The following is a 26,665-nucleotide window of genomic DNA, read 5'->3' on the forward strand; positions in this document are numbered from 1 at the left end:
GGTCCAACTTGGTGATCTTAAAAAAACAAAAGAAAATAAACGAAACAAAAATTAATACAGGGGTTTGTTAGGTAAGAATTTTGAGAGACCTAAGAAAACATTACATAGAAAAATATGTACACAAACGAAGGGGGGGAGGAGGGAGGATAGGGGGAAACCATGCCCGGATCCATACTATCCAGGAACCAATCCGGTCCAAACTAATTCCCATCCAGATCAGCAATTAGGATCGAAAATCGCCGGATTTTAAAACACTGAGATGCACAATTGTATAGGTAATCACTGAATTCTACAAGCACGACTCAATTAACCACAGGCCCCAATTGCGATAGCATCACAAATGATAGCCAAGCAGAAGTACTACTACATGGCAACTGCTTGCCCTGGCACTAAGAACCTTTTCTTCTACATTAATCAATCGAAATTCTAAGAGACACGATCAAGAGAGAAAGTTCCTTGCTGCTTGATTGTTTGCCTTTTTAAAAACAAAAAAAATAATAATCATAGATAACTTCTTCTCAAACTTCAACTTACTTTTAGTGTTCTACCTCATCTTCAGAGGCTTGCAGAGCCTGCTTATGAATCAGGCAGAGAAATAGAGTCAAAACATAATCTTTACAACCGTTCACACCCTTCACACAAGCAATAGATATGATTGGAGCACGACCAAGAAAATGTCAAAAAAATGTAATATCAGGCCACGAAACACCCGTAAAATAATTTGCAGAAAATTCAAATAAATAAAATACAAGACAACATACATCAAACCGCTCACTTCCGGCAGGATGGTAGAGTAAACCCATGACAGACAAATACGAGCACCACATAGATGACAATCAATAGGAGGGCAATTAATGCAACCCTGCGGCATACACAAACAGCCCTCATCAGAATCCCCTTCAAAATATACAGCTATAAACACAAGGAAGTTTTTGCTTGTTACCAAATAATAAACTTTGGCTTTGAGAGAAAATGGCGATCACAAATCTCGATCTACAATTAGTTAAGAAAAAAAAGAAGGAAAAAAATTCTTTTCCATACGGACTTCTTCAGGCTATAGTTCTAGAGAGAGCAACACAATGCAATAAAATTAGCATTGTATCCAATGATGGCCTTTTTAATGCTTAATACATATGTTAGGTTTTTCTTGGCCATCATGCTGAGAGCATGGTCCCAAGAGATAAAATCCGTGATGGGTATTAACTACTTTCTAGAACTATGCTATACAAGTCAGTAGCACAAGAATTTTTCTTTTTTTTTAAGGTTAACTATTTCTTCATTAATTTGCAAAAGTGATGTACAAGTACAGTTCCAGGTACGAGTGTACTTACCGTAGACTCCATACATTACAGCAATATGACTCAAAAGAAAGTAACAATCAAGATTTAGATTCCTTCCCTAGCCAGTTCAGCCTCTTTATTTGCCTCTATTTGTGCTCTAATGATACGATGATTTGGCTTTATGAATTCCCAGATTTCCTCAAAAAAATTGTTCGGACTCCAAGGGCAGGAGACCTCTTCACCAGCCCAATTGAATAATTTGTTAGAGCCAACCCAAATTATAATGTTAGTCCATGTGAGGTCTTGATATTCAGAGATCAATGAGTAACGACCATGCCTCAGCTTCATTAGCTTCACCTATCTGAAGTGTGCAGGAGTACCTCCTTAAGATTTCCCAAAATTGTCCCTTGCAGAACATAGACATAACCCCCCCCCCCCCCATGGAACAGCCACCAAAATTCAACTTGACTACCCCACTAGTTGGAGAATTCCAAATTTTTAGATCCATGTTTTCTTCTGATTTTTGTTTTGAGTATTACTTTCCAATTGTTAAACCATCCACTGAGACTCAGTACCTTTCGCGTTCTAGCCAAGGACATTACTGTGTACTTTTTATTTAACAAGGATGCTTGTGCGTGTATGACCGAAAACACTTTTCGTTTCATTTTAGAAAAACAACTTCTTGCCACCATTTAGTTTTATATCTTAATAATAAATAATGTTATACCTCAATTTTAGTTAATAAATATTTCTATCACAAAAACCTCTTTTTATAATCAACAACATTGAACATCATGTAAACAACATCTGAGAAGGTGATGATTAACTATACCACTGACCAGCTGGTTCTTTATGTCCGTCTTAGCTAACAAAAAAAGTTCTTTCATCAAACTGACATTTATATCCTACTCTGCAGATCCTCAGGACAGTTGATCTCAAAGTGACTTCCAAGGGAGACTGGTAACATCCATCTTGCCACCATACCAAATTCTACATTATCTGCTATTTTCCCTTTTGTACGCAGTATTCCTCCACAATAGCAGGCAATCAGGCACAATGCTTTGTAAGTCACCACTATGACAAGAGTCATTTAAAGCAAAATTGCACTACTTCAGCATTAGAAGGCTGAAGAAGATTTTCCATCATTTTTATATGTCCAACATATAGTCAAGATCCTTGGGCTGTGTTGGGGGGTTTCTGGTAAGGGGAAGTAGCGTTTGCAATTTTGTAATGGATTGGGTTGCAAGAGGAAGATAAATGCTAGGGCTTAGTACAGGGCAATGGGCTGGTCAACTGTGTCTCAACAATAAATATTTCAAAACTCAAAAGGGGAACAATTTAGATTTTTAAACTTTAACATTTATGAATAACAAGTTCTGATGGATGCAAAACAAGTTCAATGTGATAAGGTCTTCACGATCTTAAAAGTACTTGATTCGTTGATGGGCAGTCGTACTCATACCATTCATATAATAATAAGAAAACATTGGAATTTTCTTTTGTATCCATAAAAATTTGGGTATCAAATTCCTATTCAATAGGAGGGAGCAGATGCATCGAAATTCAGAACTCCTGAGTTACAAGATTCAACGAGAAGAAATTTTCAGGTTACTTGAGTAGGAAAATATTTTAGTCTGTGAAGTTAAATTCATGAATACAAAATACCAAGGAATAATAATCAAAAACTCCCTAATATGATTACATGCAGGTAATTGCAAACAAAATACAAAGTAGGCATGTCATAAAGGGACCAGATAATATACATTGTACAGGTATATAGTATTCTTGTACACTTGCACCCTGAACCCACATCCATTGAATAATGGTTTCTGCCACGAGAATTGTGCAGATATATAAGTGGCCAACAACTCATCACGCATCGTCCTTGGATAGACATGGATGGTGTATGTTGGGTCTTGAGTACCCATTCCATACCCCGTAAGTCGTATATATATGAAATGTTTTCCTTATGATAAAAAGGGGCATCTGTTTTACCAATTAAACTCCACAAATTAAACATGATCACAAAAGATCAAGAAACGAGATTTTCTAGACATGAAAAAAATGTGAGGTTTGTACAATGCTAGAAGATATTTATTGGTTAAAGGAAAGAACAAAGACTCCAGCTCACATCTATATACCTGATCAGTGCATTATTACATGGAAGGTGCTACCTTGGCAACAGTCTCCTGATCAAGAAAGTGGGTTTTAAAAAAAAAAAAAAGGACAACTCATCTCTTATCTCTCTTTATCCTCCTCCTATCCATGCTTTAGTTTCTCGTTTAATTTATAATGAAGGGGTAGGGGTAGGGGAAGAAAGAGCAAAACCTTTTACATTTGAAATCTAAAGATATATTTTATTAAAATTTACAATATATTTGATCAAATAAACAACTTTGTATAATATTATGCAGGACTTTATATGATAGGACTTAAGTACATTAATATTTGTCTTAACATTTACTTGATAAACATAATTGTAAGTCAAATAAATATATTTCTAGTATGTTTATTGTATATCTAATTTATAAAGACTATGTATGCTTTATTTTCTATATTTTCAGCTTTTTTATATATTTAATGCTCTCAAACTAGGAACCTTATTCCTACCAAACAATCCCTTGCCCCTGCTCCTATAGTTGGAACTCCCACACTCTCTCTCTAGTCGTTCATCATCCTTGGTGCCCAAAGCCAAAAAGAAGCTACCCTCTGATAAGGCCATAGAGAAGAAGAAAGTTGGAAAGTACGCAAGGACAGGAAGCCCACGGATAAGAAGCTTGGGGGAAAAGCACTTGTGAAAAGGCGGCACTAGGCCAGCACCCGATTAGGGCAAGCCAGCCTATAATAGGCCACATCCCATTGGAGAAGGTGCCTAGGCTTTGGGCCTTTAAGGGGCTGCTCAGGTGGCAAGGCAGCCTGTTTTTTAATACACGTTTAAGATGTTGTCATAGTTGGCCTCGGCATTGCTAGCGCACTACAGAGAGTAGAAATTTGAGGATAACACTGATGTTATAAGGACCAGAACCAAACAGAACAAGCATCCAATCCTGCTATAGATTTTGGTTGTACAAGTTGTTTGCTGACCTTGTTTTCAAATGAATATCAGTTGACATGTTTTCTTCATAATTGTTAGAAGAGGGTGTTGAGAGCGCGGGATCATCGGTAGAAAAAAGTTCATTAGTTTGGAAGCTTAATAGAAGAGCTAGTACAATATATTATATTTTACTTCCAAATCATCATCATCATCCAAGCCTTATCCCAACTATTTGGGGTTGGCTACACAAATCATGTACTTTCAGTCAGACTATGAGTCACACTATCTCTTTCTACTACAGCCATCCATGTCCTTATGGGCCTTCCCCATGCCCTTTTAGGGCCTTCTGCTGGAACCAAACCACCCCTCCAAACCCATGTTGTTCTAGGTGTATGCTGCAAATGGTTAGACTACCTACATTTACTTCCCCTCATCTTATCGCCCATGGAGCTACCCTTAAGTTCGCTCGGATGTCTTTATTCTGAATTCTATCCTTTCTTGTCTTGCCACTCATTGATCTCAATGTCTTCATCTCAAGTATACTCATTATGTGGATATATTGTTTCTTGACTGCTCAACATTTCGTCCTATAAAGCATGAATCTTACTTCCCTTTCAATTTCATTGGTACATGCAGCGATCGCATAGGACTCCATAAGCACATTTCTATTTCATCCACCCAGCTCTAATTCTGTGCGCCACATCTTCACAATCTCTCCATTCTCATGAATTATCGACCCAAGATATTAAAAATAATCTCTTTTAGGTACTTCTTGGCCATTAATCTTAACTAATTCCTCATTTTCACTCATAATATTACTGAAATTGCATTCCATATATTCAGTCTTAGGGTAATTTTAAAGCCTTTAGATTCTAGGATATTCCTCCAAATCTAACCAACTTATCAAAGAACCCGAGATCTATTCCTTGATTCTTTGGAACTCCTATTAGCCACCTACGAGGACGACAGCATGAGAATACTAAGAAGCAATGCTGCTGTTGTTTCTGTCCTTTGCTACAGTCAGCATACATGGTTTGGACATCTATCCCATGACATTTATAATGGCACACATTAACTTCAGACATGTACAGTCTTGTTGGAAAGCCAGTATCGTAAATTCTTTGCATGTTCCACAACTCCTGAATCGGAAAAGCAATATGCTTTCTTTACCATAAAAAAAGGAGAAAAAGCACAAGTAAACAAAGCAAGAAACATAAAAAAGCAAAAAATAAAAAACATTATTTGATGTCCATAGCAAAGCATAAATGAAAATGAAATGAGTTGAGTTATTCTCATACGTGAGCTTGACATTTCTCCACCAAACAGTGTTCTTGAAACGACGAGCTTGCTTTCTGAAGCGAATTGTGTTCCCTTGCATATTGGTAGTCTTATCAACCAGTAACTCTAAACGATCTCCTCTTTCCAGAACTTTATCAATATTCTCTATCATGACATTGCGCACCTGTTTACCAGATAAAGTAAATAACATAATTCGTTTCAAATTATACAACAAAGAATTACAGATAACACACATACAGAGTTCAAATGATTGCATAATTGACTGACCAAATAATGAAACAATAATATGTCCAGTAAAGCACATTCTTAAATTAAATCACATTAATGCATCAATTCTTAGGTGAAGCAATCACTAAATAGTAAATAATGAAATAAACATTAGATAGACCATGCTTTTGAAGTACAACTAGGTATATGCCAATGTTATCAGGACCAGACTAGACATCGAACAGATGGAAGCACTAGATCAGTCAGATTGCTCGATCAGAAGCGGCTCATCAGTCAGCAATGTTGAAACGCCTGGAGCAATTATTAGGAACACTAAAATCCTACCGATGGAGCAATTTACATTGTTCTATAGATGCATTAACGACCAAAAACTTAATAAGAAAAACAATTTTGTATCAAAACAAAGACACCAAAAATTGCAGAAAATCCTAATTAAGAAACAGTTTCTATATTTTAGCATCTTCCACAGTTCCACAGAAGCATTAAACAATAAAAATAAAACAAAAATAAATGAAAACAAAAAACCAAATATCGATATAAAAATGTATGAAATCCCCCAAATAGGTAAGCACCCACAACAATAGCCATAAAATCATTATCTTGCAAGAAACCTCTCTCTCCCTCTCTCTCCTCTCCCTCTCTCTCTCTCCACATCTAAATCCCAACCTAAATATCACTAATTAACAAAACACCCCTAATAATATTGGAAACGACAAAAGGAACCACCCAAAAATGGCTAAAATTGATGGAAACAAGGAATGAAAATGGCACCAAAACTTTTTACTATAATCCCATTTCCTTATCGAATTAAGAAAAGTACTCTATATTTTATATTTTATGCTCAAGTCACCCTTTGAGAGTGCATTTTGTATATTAATTTTATTTTTTTGTATATTAATTTAATCAGTGCATAAAAAAAATTGGGTATACAAAATTATTTTGGTCATTTTATTTTATCAAATTATATAATAGGGACGATCAACTTGGACAATCAAACCAACCAATCTAGGCATCACACTGCACATTCTCTAGTTCAATGCTAGTTCATTGATCACCATTACACGGCCCCCAATCTGATTAGTGGGCCCACCGATTCCTAGACCAACTAATAGAACATGCTTGTTTTGTAGGTCTTGATTTCAATGATATATGTATGTTTGGTAGGTTGTGATCGCAAAGTTTAGGCACTTGCTTATGGGTTCAGATGGTTACAAATAGGTATAAACAAAGGTAAGTTCATAGTCCCCAAAATGTCTTATGAGCAAGTAAAAATTCAGCCAAAAGATAACTAGGGACCTAGTCCAACGTTGAGTGATACACATTTATCGCACATTGTGCTTATTCCTCTCTATAAATGCCATTTTGAGTTTTTCTTTTTCCGATAAGTGACATAATTTATTTGTCCATCTTGTTATTTAACCCTACATAGGAATTAACCTTTAAGTTATTAGTTGAAACAGTGTTTTAAAAAACGGATCAGTGACCCGGATTGGGCACCTCAAAAACCCATTCGGATCGGTGAATCAACGATCCGGATCGGGAATCGGTCGGATTAAGCTTTAAAAAAATCTGAAAAAATTATTAAAATTCATTATAAATGTTGTTTTTTAGGAATCCAATAAGAAATGTAGGTATTCCATTAAGAATTTTCATTTTTTTGCATGAATATGCGAATATTGATATGTTCGTTCCCTGCATGAACTACTGTTTACCATTTAATTCACATCACACAAAAGGATAAGCATAGAATTATCATGGATTAAGTATATATGGACTACAATAGAGCATACAATTCGTAACATACGACCTAAAAATAAAATGAAAGACGACGTCGTTCTTCATCTTGGTCACGCTGGTGCCATTGATTGAATTCACGTGACAATTCATTGACTCGTTCTAAAAACGAATCATCCAAATTAGTGGACACCTGACTATACCCAAATCCTTAAGTGTTAGTGTTTTGTTGTGCTCTTAATCCAAAATCTTCGAAGCATGTCCATCCTTCATGCTCACCTTCATTGTCGTGCTCATCCCTACCCTCTTGTTGTTGGGACTCGATATGTGAATAATTTGGTTGGGATTGGGAGGCCTCAGAATCATCATCCCTCTCATTTTCCATTAGACCCCCTTCATACTCTCCCTCATTAGGTGCAATATCACCGACATCTCCAACAAATTGTGGATATATTGGCAGGTTGCTTCCTCTTTCATGCTGCTCATCACCTTCTTCAAGATGTTCCTCACCGATAGCCTCAAGGAACGCTCTCTTGTGCAACATTGGCTCCTCTTCCTCTACTACCCATTGTTCCGCTGTGTCTGTGGCAAATATTGTGTCCAAGTCTATCGGCCTGTAGTCTTCAAGCTTCCTTCTTATTTGTCGCTCTCGGAGGTTTAAGTTGTAATGAACGTAGCCTAGTTTATTAAGCCTCTATGAAGCGAGTCGATTCCTCCTAGTAGTGTGAAGCCATTGGAACGTACTCCAGTTTCGCTCACACCCAGTAGCAGAACATGTCTGGGAGAGCACCTTGATTGCTATCCTCTTTAAGTGAGGTGCATCACTACCATATATCTCCCACCATTCAGCTGGATTAAAATGCAAAAAGTATTGTAAGGGCAAGAACAATTCATAAGATTAAATATATGAATGAACAAAATATTAATTAAGGGTTAACCTGGATTTATCTTAGTTCGAGATTTCCTGGAGGGTCTAGTTCCGAAGGATCCTATAGCATCTCTATACATAACAAGCTAAAACAAAATATTTTCGTTTTAGTGCATTATTCCTCTCAAATTATAAAACTCAATGAAGTACTTACCCAAATATTAAATATTACCTCTTATATTGCTACTACCTGGTTTCGATGGCTTCTCTCCAGTCTGACAATAATGTATCTGACCCCTTCCATAATCTTGTGAGGATGTTCAGGTGTCAAATAGAAAAATTTTGAGCTAAAGTAGTAACCAAGAAAATACGTAGATAGAGAAAAGTCATTTAAAACTTCATAAAAATATATGTACCTGCATAATGATTTGGACAGCCAAGTTTGGTGTTCCACCTTTCTGTAATCTCGATCACTTTACTAGCAAAACTACACTTCTCCCTAATAGTTGATTTAGCCCTCTTGATACCTTCGTAAAAGATGCCCATGGTAGCTTTCTTGTCAGCATCCACCATTCTTAACACCGTTACCAAAGGGGCAGTGGCCTCTACGACACTGAAATATCGAGACCAGAACCTCCTATTTGAGACTATGCCGTCCACTTTTAGCCCAGTACTCGACTTCGAGATGCAGTCATTTAACCACTCTTCACTAGTAAACAATCTCTTTAAAGCACCTTCAGATTCTCGAATGGAGTCTACAGTCAACTAATCTGTCGCAAAGCGGGTTATGGCAGGCCTGATTATCTCTTTTTTCTTAAACTTTTCTCTAAACAAAAATAAGATTTTAGAATGGTTATATATAAATCTTGACACCAACCTTGCTTCATATAGAGTCTCCTTCACAATTTTGATATCACCGATCTCTTCTAACATAAGATCGATGTTGTGTGCAGCACACGGAGTCCATACTAGATGCTTCCTCTTATCCATCAACTTGGTGCCCGCAGAAACAGATGCACACGCATTGTTCGTAATAAACTGGACTACATGCTTATCTCCCACCTCCTCCACTATCTGATCATATAGTCGTACCAAGAAGTTTGCATCCTTCTTTATCCCTGATACGTCTTTGCTAGACAAAAAGGTTGTACCTTTTGGGGATTAGGCCAAGAAGTTATGAAACTCCTTTATGCTAACTTTATTCAACCAACCATCACTCATGAGAGTAATGCCTGTTCTTGGCCAACTCTGTTTATATTCTTCAATCCAATTTCTAACTTCCTCCACCTCTTCATCCAAGATTGGCCCACTGAGCTCATATGCAGTCGGGGGTTTTACCTCGGGCCCGGCACTCTGTATTGCGTTGACTATAGGTGGGAAATATGGACTATTGGCTGCATCAAAAGGGATCCCTTTATCGTAGAACCATTTACCAACATATCTACCCAACATGTGCCTCGTACCATTCACCATGCCTTTGAGGGTCATCTGTTGTGACTTAGGCTTTGAGAGAAATAGGTCTATACGGCTGACTTGCAATACTAGCACTCCTAGATAAGCCAGGAACAATTTCTTCAACGTCCGATTCCTCTTGATACATATTGCCACCACCCCTCCATATATATTCAAGCTGGGCCCTCCATACATGCTCGAGCAGGGCGCACCATGCATGCTCGAGCTGGGCCCATCATGCATGTCGGAGCTAAGCCCACCATGCATGCCCATGTCATAACCACCATGCATTCTAAACTCGCTTTCCCTCTGGTATGTTTCCTGTAAACTCATTCTTGTCTCCATCTCTAAGTCATTATTATATTGCTCTTCTGGATCATTCCCGCTCGACGGCGTATATAAACCAGCTATCTCCTCATCCATCCTCTATGTTTTACAATTTTTTTACCTCTGGTAGCCTTGAGAAATGTCGTCGTCTGTTTTCTTACATTACTAGGGACACTATTGCACGCAAAAACATCTCCCTTAACCCCTGCCAAGTGTTGCTTGAACCTATGTACCCCACTACTTATCATTTTTTGACAGTAATTACAAATAATTTTGTCTTTTTTGTTGGGATCAAGTCTGACCCCATGTTGTCATGCAGGGTCTTCCCTAGATCCTGCCATGGTTCAACTGTTTTAATATATAAATGGTTAATTTTTTAACCTGACAATTCAACATGAAAAATAATGACCATGTGTAGTGATAATATGTAGGGGTAGTTCATGAAGTTATCTTTTTGTTAATGCAAAATACTTCTACTGACAAAAATATTTTAGTTCCTACTGGCAAAAATAATTTATTTATGCAACAATATAGATAAAAATAGTTTATATCAGCCATTACAATAATATTGTCATCAATAATGCCACTACACGTACATTTGGCACAAAAAATATTTACAATGATATAATCATTCACAATGCCACAACTAATATTTACAATAATATAGTGGGCACAATCCCAACTCAATTAAAATGATCACAAATAGTTGTACATCTCAATTACAAAATGCAAGATAATATAATAAAAACTGTAAGCTCCAAACATGCCTACAACTCCATTATCAAGAATATATATATAATTTATGTATCAACATACATTTTTTTGCATTAAAACTTTAATAATAAAATTGAAAAATGCAAGATAATATATTCATCATACATGCCATGATTTTTTTACAATGATATTCATAGGTTAATACCAAGAATATACATACACGCCACAAATAATATTTACAATGAGATAGTCATTCAAGATAATATAATGATAAAATATTTATCAATCATATACATACATTTGATGCATTAAAATTAAAAAATACAATTTTGCATTAAAAATTTAACATGTATTTTTTTGCATCAATAATTTATCAACATGCAATTCTTTGCATTAAAAATTTAACAAACAAAAATAAAAAGTACAGTTTAATTCGTCATGATAATCAAAACCTGGTCACGATTTTCACAATTTTTCAGAAAATCACGAATTCTCGAATAACTCAATCATCAATTTTTTTAAAAAATAAAAACGCAGTTCTTCACAGACCCACCTGACATCAATCATTCCATCTCAAAAATCAAGCTCAAATCGAATAAATTACATCAAATTGAATACATGTTGTGATAAACAACACTATAAGGAATCAAAGCCCTATAATATTAACACATTATTATCAAAAGTTGAATAACATCGATTGAATGGCGGGAAAAAAAAAAGCAGTTCTTCACAGACCCCCCTGACATCAGTCATTCCATCTCAAAAATCAAGCTCAAATTGAATACATGTGATGATAAACAACACTATAAGGAATCAAAACCCTATAAAATTAACACATTATTTGCAAATAATTGAGTAAAATCGATTGAAAGGGGGAAAAAAAAAACGCAGCTCTTCATAGACATCCATCATTTTTTCTCAAAAATCAAGCTCAAATTGAATAAATCAAATCAAATTGAATACATGTGATGATAAACAACACTATAAGGAATTAAAACCCTATAAATGTAACACATTATTTGCAAATAATTGAGTAATATTGATTGAATGGCAGAAAAAAAAATAACGCAATTCTTCACAGACATCAGTCATTTTTTCTCGAAAATCAACCTTAAATTGAATAAATCAGATCAAATTGAATAAATCAGATCAAATTGAATATATGTGATGATAAAAAACACTATAAGAAATCAAAACCCTAAATTATTAACACAATATTTGCAAAATATTGAATAAAATTGATAGAATGGTAGAAAAAAAAAAAAAAAACCGCAATTCTTACTTGTTTTTCCTGCACCCGTGGTTTCAAATTCAAATATGAGATGAAATCGTCCAAAATACTCACAAATTATGAACAACTTCTAAACAACACTCTTAAGATAAAAAAACCCTCAGATTTTACAAAAACTGATGTCCTATTTTGCTTGAAATCAAAGAAATGACGAATCCCTAAAACTCACGCTTTGTTCTTCACAGATCGAAATATTTGTGATCAAAATCGATGATTTCTACTACAATTTATTGACTGAAATGTTTAAAAAGATTAGAGTAAAGGCTGAAAGATTCGATTACAAAGCTGAAAAATATGAAAAATGACAAAAAAATGATAAAAAACCATGAATCCCGTGAAGAACACTATGCAGCCCATGTTTTACTATTGGGAACATGTTTTACTATTGGGAACCGGCTTGACTCGGCGATTCACTGTTGGGAATCGTCCGGTTCTCTCTAGACACGAATGATTCACGGTATTTTAGTGGAACCGGCACGGAAGTGCCGGTTCCCGAGTCGAACCGGGCGAGTCCGGTTCGACTCGTCGACTTTTGAAACACTGAGTTGAAATAATACACATATACACATATATGAAGGGGTTAGGCCATTATTTTTATTGATGAGAATTCGATGTTTTTTGAAATTGGATATGGTATCAGAGCCACTTTGAACAAAGGCAACCCTTCTACATCATTATCATCATTAATCGAACCTTATCCTAAATATTAGGGTTGGCTACACAAATCCTATTTTGCCATTCCACTCTAACAAGGTCATTAGCTCAATCAAACCATGAGTCACCATATTTCTTCTCACTACTTCCATCCATGTCCTCTTGGATCTTTACCTTGCCCTTTTAGAGCCCCTTCCATTTGAACCAAATCATCCCTCCAAACCACTGTTATTCTAGGTCTATGATGCAAATAGCCAAACCACCTAATTGTACTTTATCTCAACTTATCGTCCATTGGAGCCACCACTAAATTTTCATCTTAGTTATACTTATTATGTAGATTTGTTGTTTCTTGACCACCCAACATTTTGTCCATAAAGCATGGCTCATCTTACAGATGCCTTACAAAACCCCCCTTTAGTGTCACGGGATGTGATGATCATATAAGACTCCAAAAGCATATCTCCACTTCCTCCACCCAGCTCTAATTCTATGTACAACATCTTCCTCGATCTCTCCATTCTCATGGAGTTGTCAACTCAAGACATTGAAAATAATCTCTATTAGGTACTTCTTGGCCATCAATCTCAACTAATTCCTCGTTTCTATTCTTTTTATTACTAAACTTGCATTCCATATATTTTGTCTTGGCTTGGCTAATTTCAAAACCTTCAGATTCTAGAGCATCCCTCCAAAGTTCTAACTTATGTCAAACAAAGCGTCCCTTATATCTAAAAAATCATAACCTAATAATCCAAAGGTTGCCTGGAACCAGTTCCAACAAGATTACAAATCCAATGTGTGCAACACAAGTTACTCAACTATGAGCATCATGAAGTACCACCTAAGATTTCGGTCTTATTCATTTATTTATTGCACGGGTGTCTCCATATAGGATTGTGAAAAACCGCAAACACCTATCAACTGTAATAACTATGCAATCGTCCAAGCAATACAAGCACAAAAGTTGATACTTTCTTTGATCCTTTAGGAACCATTTCCCCAGTCCACATCTTGTGATAGAAAGATGTGAACTGGAATGTAAATGTCAACACGTGCAAATCAATTCCAAGAAACATGGGAACACATGTTGCCACTTCCAAAAAGTATGTAGTCTTACTAGAATAAGAACTTGGTCATGACTACAAGAGAGAGAGAGAGAGAGAGAGATTTCATGCTAGAATTCACAACATGCCTCACGGCACATTAAAATCCTCATATAGGCTTTAAAGCATTACAATCTGACGGAAACCCAAAATCAGTATTAATCACATATCAACATAACCTATATCCTAGTTTAAAGTATTTTTAGTACTCAAACAGATTGTTTACTCCAAATTGGGAGAAAATGATACATTTACCAACCAAGAATTTCGACAAAATTATTTACTAAAAATAGATAGATCTTCACATTTGCATAATGATGGTTGAATTAATTTGACAATGAACTCAAGGATTTCAAAAATAATGTAACTTACCTGGCTCATTTCACCTCTGATGCGATTAATTCTGTCAGCATTAGGGTCATTTGAGTAATACTCTATCTGTTGGCTCAAGACCCTAGAGAACTCATCATTCATGCCATAAGCAGGAGCTGTATGAACAGCACGGCCATATGTCTTCACAAATCGTCCATGGATGTCCTCCAGAAATGCAAAAGGGATCCTTCCTACACCACCAAATAATAATATTAATAATAACAATAATAATAGTAACAATAATCATAATTTCCCTCTCAATTGTTATTCGAAATGAGCAACAGCCAAAAACTCAATTGATAAACTAACTCAGTTGATAAACTTACTGTATAGAAAATAGAAAAGAAAGAAAACTGCAATGGGTGACTACAATTTGATTAACATTACAAGAATGGTGAGCAGAGTACTTATTAACCCACACAAAACCAATGAATAGACTTAGAAACCCACAAGACTTGATAAAGAATTTCCTTACAAAGCTAAAATACAATCCAAATTCATGTGTAATTTTCAAAGTGGATCTGGATTGACCTGTTTTTTTTTGGGTAAAACCTTGCAAATATTAGTGAGAAATGACCAAAATGCCACTGATTCATGAAAAATAAAAAAGTCAACGTGTGCTAAAAATTAAGTGACTGAATTTAGAGAAATTTACGTACGGAAACGATCCGGGGGGGGGGGGTCAATTACCAAATGGCTCACGTTTGCCCGAAATTACGAGTACCATCCCCCTCACGTGAAATTTTTTTCCCCTAAGATACCCCCTTGTCCGGCAATGCAAACACTGGACGGGGGTGGGGGGGGGGGGGGGGCTATGCTATTCCTAGTTATTTGCTGTCCGATATTTAAAATACCGACCAGACAGCTATCTGCTACCCCCAAAACCAGCAAACCCTCTCTTCAAACATCGTGATTCTGTATTTTTTTTAAAACAATCTCTCTCAGCCCTTCTCTCACTCTTTGCTCCACCATCGCCATCCTTCCTAACATCCCGGCCACCACCACTACAGCCATCCTCCACTCTCATGGTTATTCTAGAATGCCATTTCCTCCACATTAAGTTGCCCCATCAAACACAAAAACCTTTCTCTCTCTGCTGCCCCACCCCTCTCTCTCTAGATCCCCTCTCTCTCCTCTCTCTGGTCCTCTCCAAAAACCCACCTCCCCCCACCAAATTCCCACTTTCGTTGTCTACGATCTCCCCAAAAACACTTCACCACTACCTTCTCTCTATCCACCATTCTATACATCTATCCTCTGCCCTCAAATTCATTCACTGGGCCTCTCAACAACCCAACCAAATCCGTACTACCCATTCTCTGTCTATATTCATTCACACCCTTTCTCGCTCATAAGCTACAAACTCAACTCGTTTGATCTTGATCTGATTGTTCGATAGGAAGTTCCCCAATCTCTTACCTCAAGCCCCATTTGCAAATTTCTCGAGCTTTGATTGAGACCCATCTTCCTGGTTCTTCAGCTCCCAATCTCTCTCTCTCTCTAACTTTATCACAAACACAAAGGGTTGTATGGTCTTTTGAACATCGGACAACAAATGCTAAAAAACTTTAAGGATGGGAAGCTGTCAGGTATTTCGAACACCAGACAGCTGTTTTGCTTTGCACGATCACCTAAGGGGGCGGGGGGGGGGGGGGGGGGGGGTGTGTTGCTCATAATTTTGGAGAAATATGAGCCCAAGGAGGGGGGGGAGTTGCTCATAATTTTGGAGAAATATGAGCCCAGGGGGGGGGGGGGGGGTTGCTCATAATTTTGGACAAATATGAGCCCATTTGGTAATTGACTCCCCCCCCCCCCAAATAGTGTCCGTACGTAAATTTCTCTTGAATTTAATAGGGACTTTCCCTTCATTGTGAATAGCCTTTTCATTTACCAGGACATTTTTTTTCTGAAAAAAGTACAATTATTTAACAAAGTTCAAGGTCTCCATTTTAAAGGACTACTAAGAACCAAGCCTAATGAGTTATTTCACATGGTTTAGAGTTTCTAAATTTAAGGATTGATATCCACGCTGTTGATTTTTTTCAATGGGGTTATGCATTATTCTATTATCAATGAGATTCTCTAATTTCTAAAACAAACCCAAGTACGTGCTACCCAAGTGTTATTTCTTGTTGCCATAATTGTCCTCATGTAGCACATATTGCTTTAATTTGATGCAACTAAATTTTCTTCAGCATCTTCAGTTTACAACTTTATTTTTTTTATTTTTCTGTGAGTTACTAAACACTAGTGTTTCCATAATTTTCATTGGAGTGTGAGTTTAATTTTATTTGGCCATATATTGGGGACTAATTGTTTTTTACTTGTTTTTGCTGAATTTTGGGTGCCGAATTTCTTGCTTTTTGGACTTGGAAGTGTCTATTGGAGTATATTCTAGATGCTTATAGGTTATATTTTTTAATCCTATTATGCATAAAATTTGGAACACTTGAGAGTACATTGTCGATTACTTTGACTATAATGAATGCATGATCAATTATATACATATGTATGAGCATTTAATGCAATAATTCTGCCATCATAGATGACATCATGCAGTGTGGTGTGTCTAGAAAAGTATATGCATGCTTATTATAAAATGCAAAGGTATTTGGTTTGCTCATAGGCATACATTGTTATTCATGATATCTATCATAACCATTTAACATTACCAAAACTAATTTCACAATTCACATACCTAAAGTTGGGATTTCCTCTCATAGAAGGTGAGTGACTTCCACAAAATTTTGAGGTTTTCACAAATTGGTAAAATTGTCCAAGAGCTTTTTTCCAAAAACAATGCTCATTCAGCTATAAATTGCTTGATTTCATCTTTATGGTTGAAGAATGGCCATCCCAAACCTCCAATTTGGGTAGCAATTTAGCTGCTGGTGTACAGCTTAGCCTATCCAAACATCCTAGTCTATATATAACCAAAATGTTAAGGGCGAAATCCCCAAAGTGAAATATCAAATCCCAAAAGTGATGCGTGCTGCTAATCTCAAACACTAAAGAAATAAGAAAACCATCAACTAATTATATTTTCTGAATAACGACATTGATATATATTGCTACGATATATAAACCATATCGAAATATTGAGAACTGTCCTACTGGTTGGATATCAATTTTCAAGTATATCATTTGCAAGATTTGGGAAAAACTAATTCACCACATCCACATTCCCTCCAAGCATTGATCTTTCTAATCAACCAGTTCATAGGCATTGGTTGCAGTTTCAGCGGTGTTATAAGTATCGATTCTGGAAGCTATTTTAGTGTCAGTTTCAGTATTGTCACTGGGATGTAAATTGATGATTCTCATATAAAAGCACTTTGATCTGTATTTTTATTCAGTAGCTTTCTTTACCTTGTTTCCTTGCATCAAAAGCGACCAGAGTAATGAAATTTAAAATCTTAGATGTTTAGCTACTTCAAACGATGAGCATGACAGCTGGCATGATCAGGTGTAATCCACAGAAAAGTACCCATGCTGAATGCCAGTTATACCGTGCTTCAATGGTATGAGCAAGTAAAGGCTGTCACCTCATCCATTCCATATCATTTGCACTATTTCCAACTTTGGAAACAATGCAGCTCATGCAGAAGGACAAGGGAAGGGCGGTAAAGTATTCACCAATATACATTGTGTTGTTCTTGTCATAACAGACTTAAACATCTTAAAAAGGATTATTGTTCCTAATTGCTACCGATATACCACCATGCATTAACAACACCAACACTTATCATTTTCTACTGGGGAAAAAAGAAAGCTCCACCTGACATTTTAATAATGTTGTGAAATCTCTTGACAAGATTTAGGAGCTAGCTTTGACTCCTCTAAAAAGGCAACATCCTCACTTACATTGATCACCCATTTTCACCTTCAAGCTCTTAAATTATTGATGGAGAATGGTTTAATCTTTTCATTCAATTTAATCTTTCCCCAAACATCCTCAAATAAAACTAACATTCTTGAAGTTGAGAGCTCATATAACAAAGATCTAAGATTGGAAAACAAAAATATATCTGATGTAAAATCAACAAGGCTTAGCTCCTACAAAAGTGTAACACACAAAGTGCAGGTCAAAAGAAAGGGTTCTGTTATGCTTGGGTATTCTAATAATGTTAGGGTTAGAAGTTCTAAAGGTTTTTGGTTCCTACAAAGATTGGGACAGGACTTTGGAAATCCTGAGGTCTCATGTATTGAGTAGGAATAGAAGTTAGGAGGCCTAAAAGATGCAGGACTCAAGCTAGGTTCATGGGGAAGCGTTTGGTAGGCAATAATTAGAGTTTAAATTTAAGGGTTTTAATATAAGAATACCTTGCTGGAACTTAACAGCCCAGGAAGATAGGATGATGGTTGGAAAGGAAATCTAGGGTTTAAACTCAGATTTAAATTCTAAGGAGGGTAAATATATGGTTAGGGTAGCTATTGAGCTAATTTACCTAAGATTTGGAGAGGTAAGTCTATAGTTTATACAAGAATTTGAATGGTTCATGAATTGGTTGTGGGGAGTCCTAGATGGCTATGTGCAACAAAAGAGGGGAAAAAAAGGAAGGAAACTAAGCAAACATCAGAAGAACACCCAATCCACAAGAAGAAGAGGGACTCAAGCCTTTAAGGAGACTGTCTCATAACTAAGCTAGAGTTGTAAAATCAATCTCTCTAGAAAAAGAAGACTAACTCAAAACTAAGCTAGAGTTGGAAAATCAATATCTCTAAAAAAGAATAGAGGAATCATTCCTCTAAATGTGGCCTCTCACAACATTCAATACCCAGATTTTGTTTCCCAATTTGAATTGATTTGACGGCTGCATGGGTATTTATAGAAGTTTGGATCCTCCCTCCTTATTTTACTTAGCTTGGGACTCAAACTATCTCTACTTTCCCAAATTTCTAGTCTTCCATATTTTTTTAAATTTATGCAACTAGTCCTTTCATAGTTTTAGGCAACTGGACACTAACACAACATGGAACAGATCTTCCTAAATTATGACGTGAATTCTTCCACTTGGAAATGATCTTCCTAAATTCTTAAAAAAAATTAGCAAATTAACTTGCAAAACCAGGAAAGATACAACATAGTAAAATTTTAAAGACTCAACTTTCTAATTTATGGAGCCCACAATCTTCTAGACAATTGCCTACATCCCTTATCCCAGAGTTTCTAGGATTCGACTATGGAAAGAGGAAACTAATAAACTTCAGAAAAAAATTTCGTCACAAATTTTCCAATAGGCTTTCAACCACGATTTGAAACCTGAAACATTCAATTATGAAAAACACATATAGACAAGGGTCATAGATATTGAATATATCTTTAATTTTAGCTTTAAATTACCCCAAACAAACATCTAGATGGAAAGTTATATTCTTTGAAATCTGGCTGCATCAATATCTCAGTCACACTCTGTTTTCAGTTAGTCATGATCATGACTTCTCATCTAAATCATTATGCACTAGTAACACAATAAAGAATCACATTTGTATTTGTCATATTGTTCCTTCACATTATCCTTTCTTGGAACCATAAGATGCAGAAAAGGACTGATGCAGGTAGAAGTTCAATGGGGTTGTTACTCTTCAGCAAAGGGCCACTATGTCACATTCTTCTTTCGACATCATTCAAGGACGCAAAGTTCCGAGGAAGATAATTGAAAGGCACGAGCCAAAAAGATATTTTTATTTCAACATGAAGCCTTGCATTCCACAAACAAGGATAAAGATCATGAAACCCTTTGTCTCTAGCTTTTGCATTTTGGGCATTTCTCAATCATTTCAAGTGCTAGTGTGATAGCATATCTTATGTAAAACTTGCCATTTGTCTAAAGACTTCCTTCCACAATAACTAAATAAGAAAAGGACTTTATTTTATAACCAACATAACTCATTGTCATGTATTTCCATCCTGTAGTTTACTTCTCCTTATCCTCCAGACCTCCACTACCCTTGAGAATTCCAAAAGAAAGGAGTTTGGTATGGAACCTACAATGTTATAACAAGATATTAAAAGATAAATCACAATCCCTATATAGAACAAGCCTAATGCATAGTTGTGTGGATCTCCTAACCTAGGTGGCAGTCCCGCTCCATAATCTCGTTCCGACACTTGAGGAAATGGATCCTCAGGGGATCTCAATTTTTAAATTTTGGGATATCAATCACGACTATTAAGCATCTTGATCCCCACCTTAAAGACCAAAATAACAACCAAATTGAAATTTTTTTTAATTTATATAGCATTGCAAATGTATTTTTAATATAGTTGCATTGCTTGTTGGCTAAATAAAGAGAGGAGTAAACGTAGTCTTAGACTATATCTACTCTTTAAAGTGGGGGAGCAAGATTCCAAAAGGTTGGGATCAAGATCCCAAATGGTCGAGATCAAGATCCCCAAATGGCTGGGTTTGAGATCCCTAACATTTGGAGATCCTGATTCCTAATATATGCATTGTACGGACAACACTCCTAACGATAGGAATCTTCTAGATTTTCACAATCCCCAAATTTCAATGCTAATCCCAATATCAATCCTAACAATTATGGACTTATGTCTATTCGCCAAGTGAAAATAATTAATGAAGGACATGCTGCTCTAGCCAACAAAATCACATAAAGTAAACTACAAAATAAATAAATAAATAAAAATAAAAAATAAAAAATATCTAATAAATCTCTTCCAAACTATTAATATCCCCATTCTTTTAGTTTTTCAAAGAAATTATGAAGCTTTTCTCAACTAATAATCTCAATGATTTCTAAAATTTGAAACCATTTGTAATTCTCTCCATCTTCAAATTAGTCATGTTATAAACGATATCTAAGAGCTTGAGCAAAAAAAAACATTTAATCAATGAAGAGCAATCAAATTCCCAATTCTTACCCAAAAAATCAAATTCCCAATTCTCTAAGCAATCAAATTCCTTCCTATCTTTTAGTCACAAAAACAGCTCATACCAGCTAAATCGATGCCCAAACACATCACCAATTGATCCTCAAAATCTCTTCAAACAAAAAGGCCAAATTGACCTTAATTTCAAGACTCCTAGGAGCCTACAAATAAAGCCTAAGTAAATCATTTTCCCGAGATTGGGAGAAGCTTGACCCTGAGCTTGTTAAGTGCAATGCATCCGTCAAAGGCTTCTTCAATAGTTAGTGATGAAGACACGACATAATGTGGAGTTTGCAGTGAAACACTAATAATAACGTGCATAAACTTTATTTCCCTTTTGTGCTCAAAGATTGTAGCTCACATAACACAACCAATGTATCTTCTTCTCCACAATTGATTATCAAAGTCTATGGTAGTTTTGGGTTAATAACACCACAATGCTAAATCCACCAGAATACAACCAACCTCATTATCTAATTGTTCCAACCACTTTTAAAGTGTCAATCTCTCCACGTTGATGGTCGCTCTGTACTCCAAAGTTTGCTCTCAAAGTCTCTATGGCTTGATTCACATTCTGCTTAACTTGTTGACTCAAACTCTTAATGAATTATTGCAACATATCCTTGATTGAGTGAGTGAGCATTGGCGGCATGATGATTTACCAAATTGACCCTCATTTGAAACCTCTATAAATCCAAAAGTAAACCCTAACTGCATCACCAACCTCATCAATTCACAATCTAACCAATTTGAACTCAAACTCACGCAAATTAGTCATACTCCGGATGTTGTGAATCTTGAACCAAACCTTTGGGATCTAAACAAGTATGGTAGTTCCAACATTTTATAAGTATCATTATCTAGATGGAGGAAAATATTGCACACATAATTAGAGCTGGGTGGGCGAAGTGGAGATGTGCAACTGAAATTTTATGTAATCGCCGCATACCAATGAAGCTGAAAGGCAAGTTCTATAGGACAATTGTGAGATGAGCTTTGCTCTACAGGGGCGGAATGTTGGGCGGACAAAAAACAATATACCAAGAGAATGAGTGTAGCAGAGATGAGAATGTTGAGATGGATGAGTGGCACGACAAGGGATAAAATTCGAAATGAATCTATTCGAGAGAATTTAGGTGTGGCACCAATTAGTGATAAGATGAGAGAGAATAGACTTAGGTGGGCTGCCCATGTGTAGAGCTAATCAAGTACAACACATGTTATGAGGTGCGAGTTAGTTCAAGTGGAAGGATTGAAAAGGGTAATGGGTAGACCTAAAAGGATGTGGGTGGAAGTAGTCCGAAAAAATATGGGACTTATGGCCTCAGAGGGTGTGGCCTTTAACAGGGCAGAATGGCAGACCAGGATTTGTATGGCTGACCCCATTAATTGGGAAAAGAATGATGATTTAGGATTGGCTGGGCCTTTGACAGGCTTGGTCAATTCTGTCATACCTGCCTCAGCCACAGGACCTAGCAAGTGCTAACGTCAGTCCTTGTTTTAAACCATTGATCAGAAAAAATATATATATTCAGATACAAATGTAAGGAACCTGAAATATGAGAAGGAAAAAAAATGAAATATTAGATCAGAACTAAAGTCCAGAGAAACAACAAACCAAAAGGGAACCCAACGAGGAAGCTGAAAAGAGAGGGGACTGCATTCACCAAATTGAACTTCACAAAAATGACAAATCCAAATCACGACAACTAGCCAACAATAAAAACGAAAAAATTAAGTGGGGATTGGAGTTCACAATTTAACAATTGAGGGAAGAAAAAGCTAAATCCAAATAGCACTAACCAAGTATAGAGCATCCAACTAAAGAAATCCAAACAGCACCAACCAGGCTAAGACTATCAGAATGAATATACAGAAAGGAATAGAATAGAGATAGTTTTAGAGAGAGAAAGAGGGAATTGGACTCACTTCCTGCTGTATCATCGGCCATACATAACACGGTGAGACCATCGGTCCTCTTGACATGGAACACATACCGGTCCTGCGAGTAAGACACATGGCTGTCCATAGACCCAGGAATCTTCTCAAGGATCTGCCGAGCGATGGCGCTCGCATTCGTCGGCGTAGCACTGAATTCTGCGAGCACCACCGACCCCCGAGCAACCAGAGCATAAAGAATCGCCATGGCCACCAGTCCACCACCGATCTATCTCCTAATGATCGTTCTTCACTCTCTCGCCTATCACTGATTCTTCATCAAAACACCCATGGATTTTTGAATAGGATGCAGAAAGAAAGAGAAATAGGGTTATGAGAGAGACTGTTTTATACTATAAATTTTATAGAATTGCAGAGAGAGAAAGAGGGGAAGGGATTTCTTTCTTTCTTTTTTTCTTTTTCTTTCTTTTGAATAGAAGAGAGAGAAGGGATTTGAGGAGACAAGGTGGGCTTCGGCCAATTCTTTTTTGCGTGTGAATTTACGTGGGAAGGGGCAGAACCTAAAAGACAGGCGAAAGCTCTGAAATTATTTTATCGATGTTTGTGCGTTACGCGGTTAAAGGGGAAAATTTTGCAATTTTTCCATCTTTTTAGCTTTTTTATGCGGCCAAGCCCGCGTATGTAGAAATGCATGCCTACTAATAAATTTATTTTTTAGATGGATTTTTTTGGCTTGATTTTTAAATACATATAATCCCTAACTTAGAGATCATGAATATAAAAAATAAGTAAATTTTAAAAATTATAAATAACAATCTTTGTATGAAAACATTTGAACAGTTAGTTACCATTGTTTTTTATGGAATACATACTTGCATCCATCTTTAAGATGGAAATGAGGTCCAACCCGCATGAAACAATTTTCCTTTAAAAATAGTGCATCGTATTTTCATAAGCTTGCTTTGCACTCTCACAAAGCCGATCCAATCACCCATCAAAATTGGTCGTATCAATTGTTTTAAAAAAATGAATATCTAGAATAAAATGTAGCATATCGGTTGGGGGACGCATTTCTACATTTACATACTCAGGTATCAAACAACCAGGCGGATGTAAAGTTGTGGTCCCTCTTAAAAGAATCAAATTTGAAGGTTCAAATTTTTTTTTCAAAATTTTATTTTTTAGCTTTTAAATTTCTTTTTTTTACATGTCGACGATCTCCTATATATATGTCTAAAAAATTAGGTCCAAATTCCATCGGGAAAATGTATAAAAAAGATGGGTTGCATATTTACATATGAATTCTAGGACTCATGGAAGCCTTGTCTTTTATAGATATATCCTATTTATTTTGTAATTCATATATCCTATTTATTTTGTAATTCGTATTTTAAAGTGATATTATGTAATTCATATTTTATACCTAAAGTCCTATTTTGATAGCATTTTAATTTTATTTATTTTTCTTAAATCTTTTTAAGGTCATATTTGGTGTATATATAATGCTCATCATCAAACCTCTATAAAAATATTTAATAGTTAAAATAAATAAAATTATATAAGGGATTGTCCACAACTATACCAATTATTTTTTGTATACAGAGGTCACAATCATTTCACTCATTAGATGTCAAATTTGATGGTTTGTGGTGAGTCATGAAATCCGATAATTTTTTTTTGGAACTTTGTGACTATTCAATGATACTATCTTATTACCACCCATTTTGAAATTTAAAGGACGAGAATAATTGTGACCTCCATATACAAAAGATAAATGGTCTCTTTTGTAAACAACCTCATTACGTAAATACTTATAAATAATTATAGGGGTATTTTGTCAATTGATTTTTCATTTAGTTTTTAATATTTTTATAGGTGTGCGATAGGGAGAAATATGAGCATACAAAAATTGTGCTTAATCCAACAAATAGGAAAAAAATAAAACTAAAACATACCTTATGCTCTTAAAAAGTGGGATTATGTTTAAATTTCAAAAATAAAACAATATATTTTGTAATTTTTTCTAAAATAAATAGGCCAGTTTAAACTTCTAAAAGATATTTTAGTAGGAGTGGATCTTCCTCCCATCACATCAAATATCCATCTTAAAGATGATGTTTGAAAAGCACGGTCCTACCAAAGACTAAAAGGGAAGCTCATCAAAGTGCTTATACGAGATGATCAACTGAAAAGATTACCATATATTTTGGTTTAATTTCAAAACAAATATAAAAACCTTACCCGTATATTTGAGAGAAAGTCACCCTTTAGATAATTCATTGTTTTTTAAATTGTTGATTTAAGTTGAAATCACTTGATCTAGATCAGAAATCATCAAAAAATGATCCGGTTCTTAAGCCTTAATGGCAAGGCTACCACTAAGATGCAAGGCCATGTAGCTTAAAAAAATCAATCTAAATAATATACATAAATTACATTTTAAAAGTGGGATTACGTTTAAATTTAAAATATAAAACAGTATTTTTTGTAAATTTTTCTAAAATAAAAATATTAGTTTAGAAATCTAAAATATATTTAGTAAGAGTGGGTCTTCTTCCCATCATATCAAATATCCATCTCAACGATGGAAGTTTAAAAAGCATGGTCCTACCAAATACTAAAAGGGAAACTGATCAAAGTGCCCATGCGAGATGAACAACTTAACAGTTCACCAATATATTTTGGTTTAATTTCAAAACACACATAAAAATCTTACCCGTATATTCATGAGAAAGTTACCCTTGAGATAAACCATCGTTTTTAAAAATTGTTGATCTAGATTAGAATCACTTAATCCATATTGAAAATCATCAAAGAACGATCCACTTCTTGGGCTTAATCATCCTTGCAAGGCTACCCCTAAAATGTAAGGGTATGGAGCTTAAAAAAAATTGATATAACTAATATACATAAATTTATTTATTTTAATATTTTATAGATCCGGGATCTAGTATATTCTGAATCGATAAAATCCAAAGATGGGTGGACAATCTACCCCACCAATTAGAGTCTTCAACTCATGTAAAGAACAACGAGAAAAACCAAAATATTTTTCTCCATAGATTTCATCAAATCTTGTAGCGGTAAATTTCGTGAGAATATAAAAATTTTCCTTCCTTATATTATGCTCCCGCGGGAGCATAGTATACACGCACATTTCCTTAGTAGACTGGAGCTTATAAGAACCGTTATTTGGATCCCTTAAATGGGGCCCTTTCGAATGCGTCAAAGCAGTCCCCACGAGGAAGAATGATGGAAGCAAAAAAAGGCGCGAAGATCCATATTCCTTCTTTGGAGTCGCGGGTAAATCCATTTCTCGAATCCAACAACAGGGGAAAATTTAGTTTTGGCGGAAAAGCTGAGCTGGCTTGAAATTTGCTCATGAAAAGAGCATAGGGATCGGTTGCAGCTGCTGCTAGGGAAGCATGTGTGGCAATAGGTGCGTCTCCCACTCAAATAAAAATAAAGCTGGGCTGGTCCAAGCGGGCTGATCAACCACTACCTGAGGGTAA

General features: G+C 35.9%; 1 protein-coding gene across 2 annotated transcripts; it reads right to left on the bottom strand.

Moving 5' to 3' along the window:
* Positions 1 to 476: 476 nt before the first annotated feature.
* LOC18446352 (vesicle-associated membrane protein 711) lies at positions 477 to 23,665 on the bottom strand. 2 transcript variants are annotated; one of them, XM_011629557.3, is made up of 5 exons: positions 23,184 to 23,665; positions 14,360 to 14,550; positions 5,613 to 5,776; positions 762 to 862; positions 477 to 572 (listed from the first exon to the last, which is right to left on the bottom strand). In XM_011629557.3, exons 1-4 carry the CDS (start codon positions 23,398 to 23,400, stop codon positions 772 to 774), a joined length of 663 nt encoding a protein of 220 aa, XP_011627859.1. In that variant the 5' UTR covers positions 23,401 to 23,665; the 3' UTR covers positions 477 to 572; positions 762 to 771. The 2 variants fall into 2 exon arrangements, with proteins under 2 accessions (XP_011627859.1, XP_011627858.1); XM_011629556.3 differs by having other exon boundaries at positions 477 to 862.
* Positions 23,666 to 26,665: the final 3,000 nt, after the last annotated feature.

This window comes from Amborella trichopoda, chromosome 13 (assembly GCF_054954075.1).
Source record: "Amborella trichopoda isolate Santa Cruz 75 chromosome 13, AtrichopodaSantaCruz75HAP2 v2.0, whole genome shotgun sequence".
NCBI classification, from domain to species: domain Eukaryota; kingdom Viridiplantae; phylum Streptophyta; class Magnoliopsida; order Amborellales; family Amborellaceae; genus Amborella; species Amborella trichopoda.

Coding starts and splice junctions, on each gene's coding strand:
- LOC18446352 (XM_011629557.3), bottom strand. CDS start 23,400: ATGGCGATTCTTTATGCTCTGGTTGCTCGGGGGTCGGTGGTGCTCGCA. Junction 5,777..14,359: donor TCAGAGGTGAAATGAGCCAG/GTAAGTTACATT, acceptor TCTGGTAAACAG/GTGCGCAATGTCATGATAGA. Junction 863..5,612: donor TGGAGAAATGTCAAGCTCAC/GTATGAGAATAA, acceptor TGTATGCCGCAG/GGTTGCATTAATTGCCCTCC.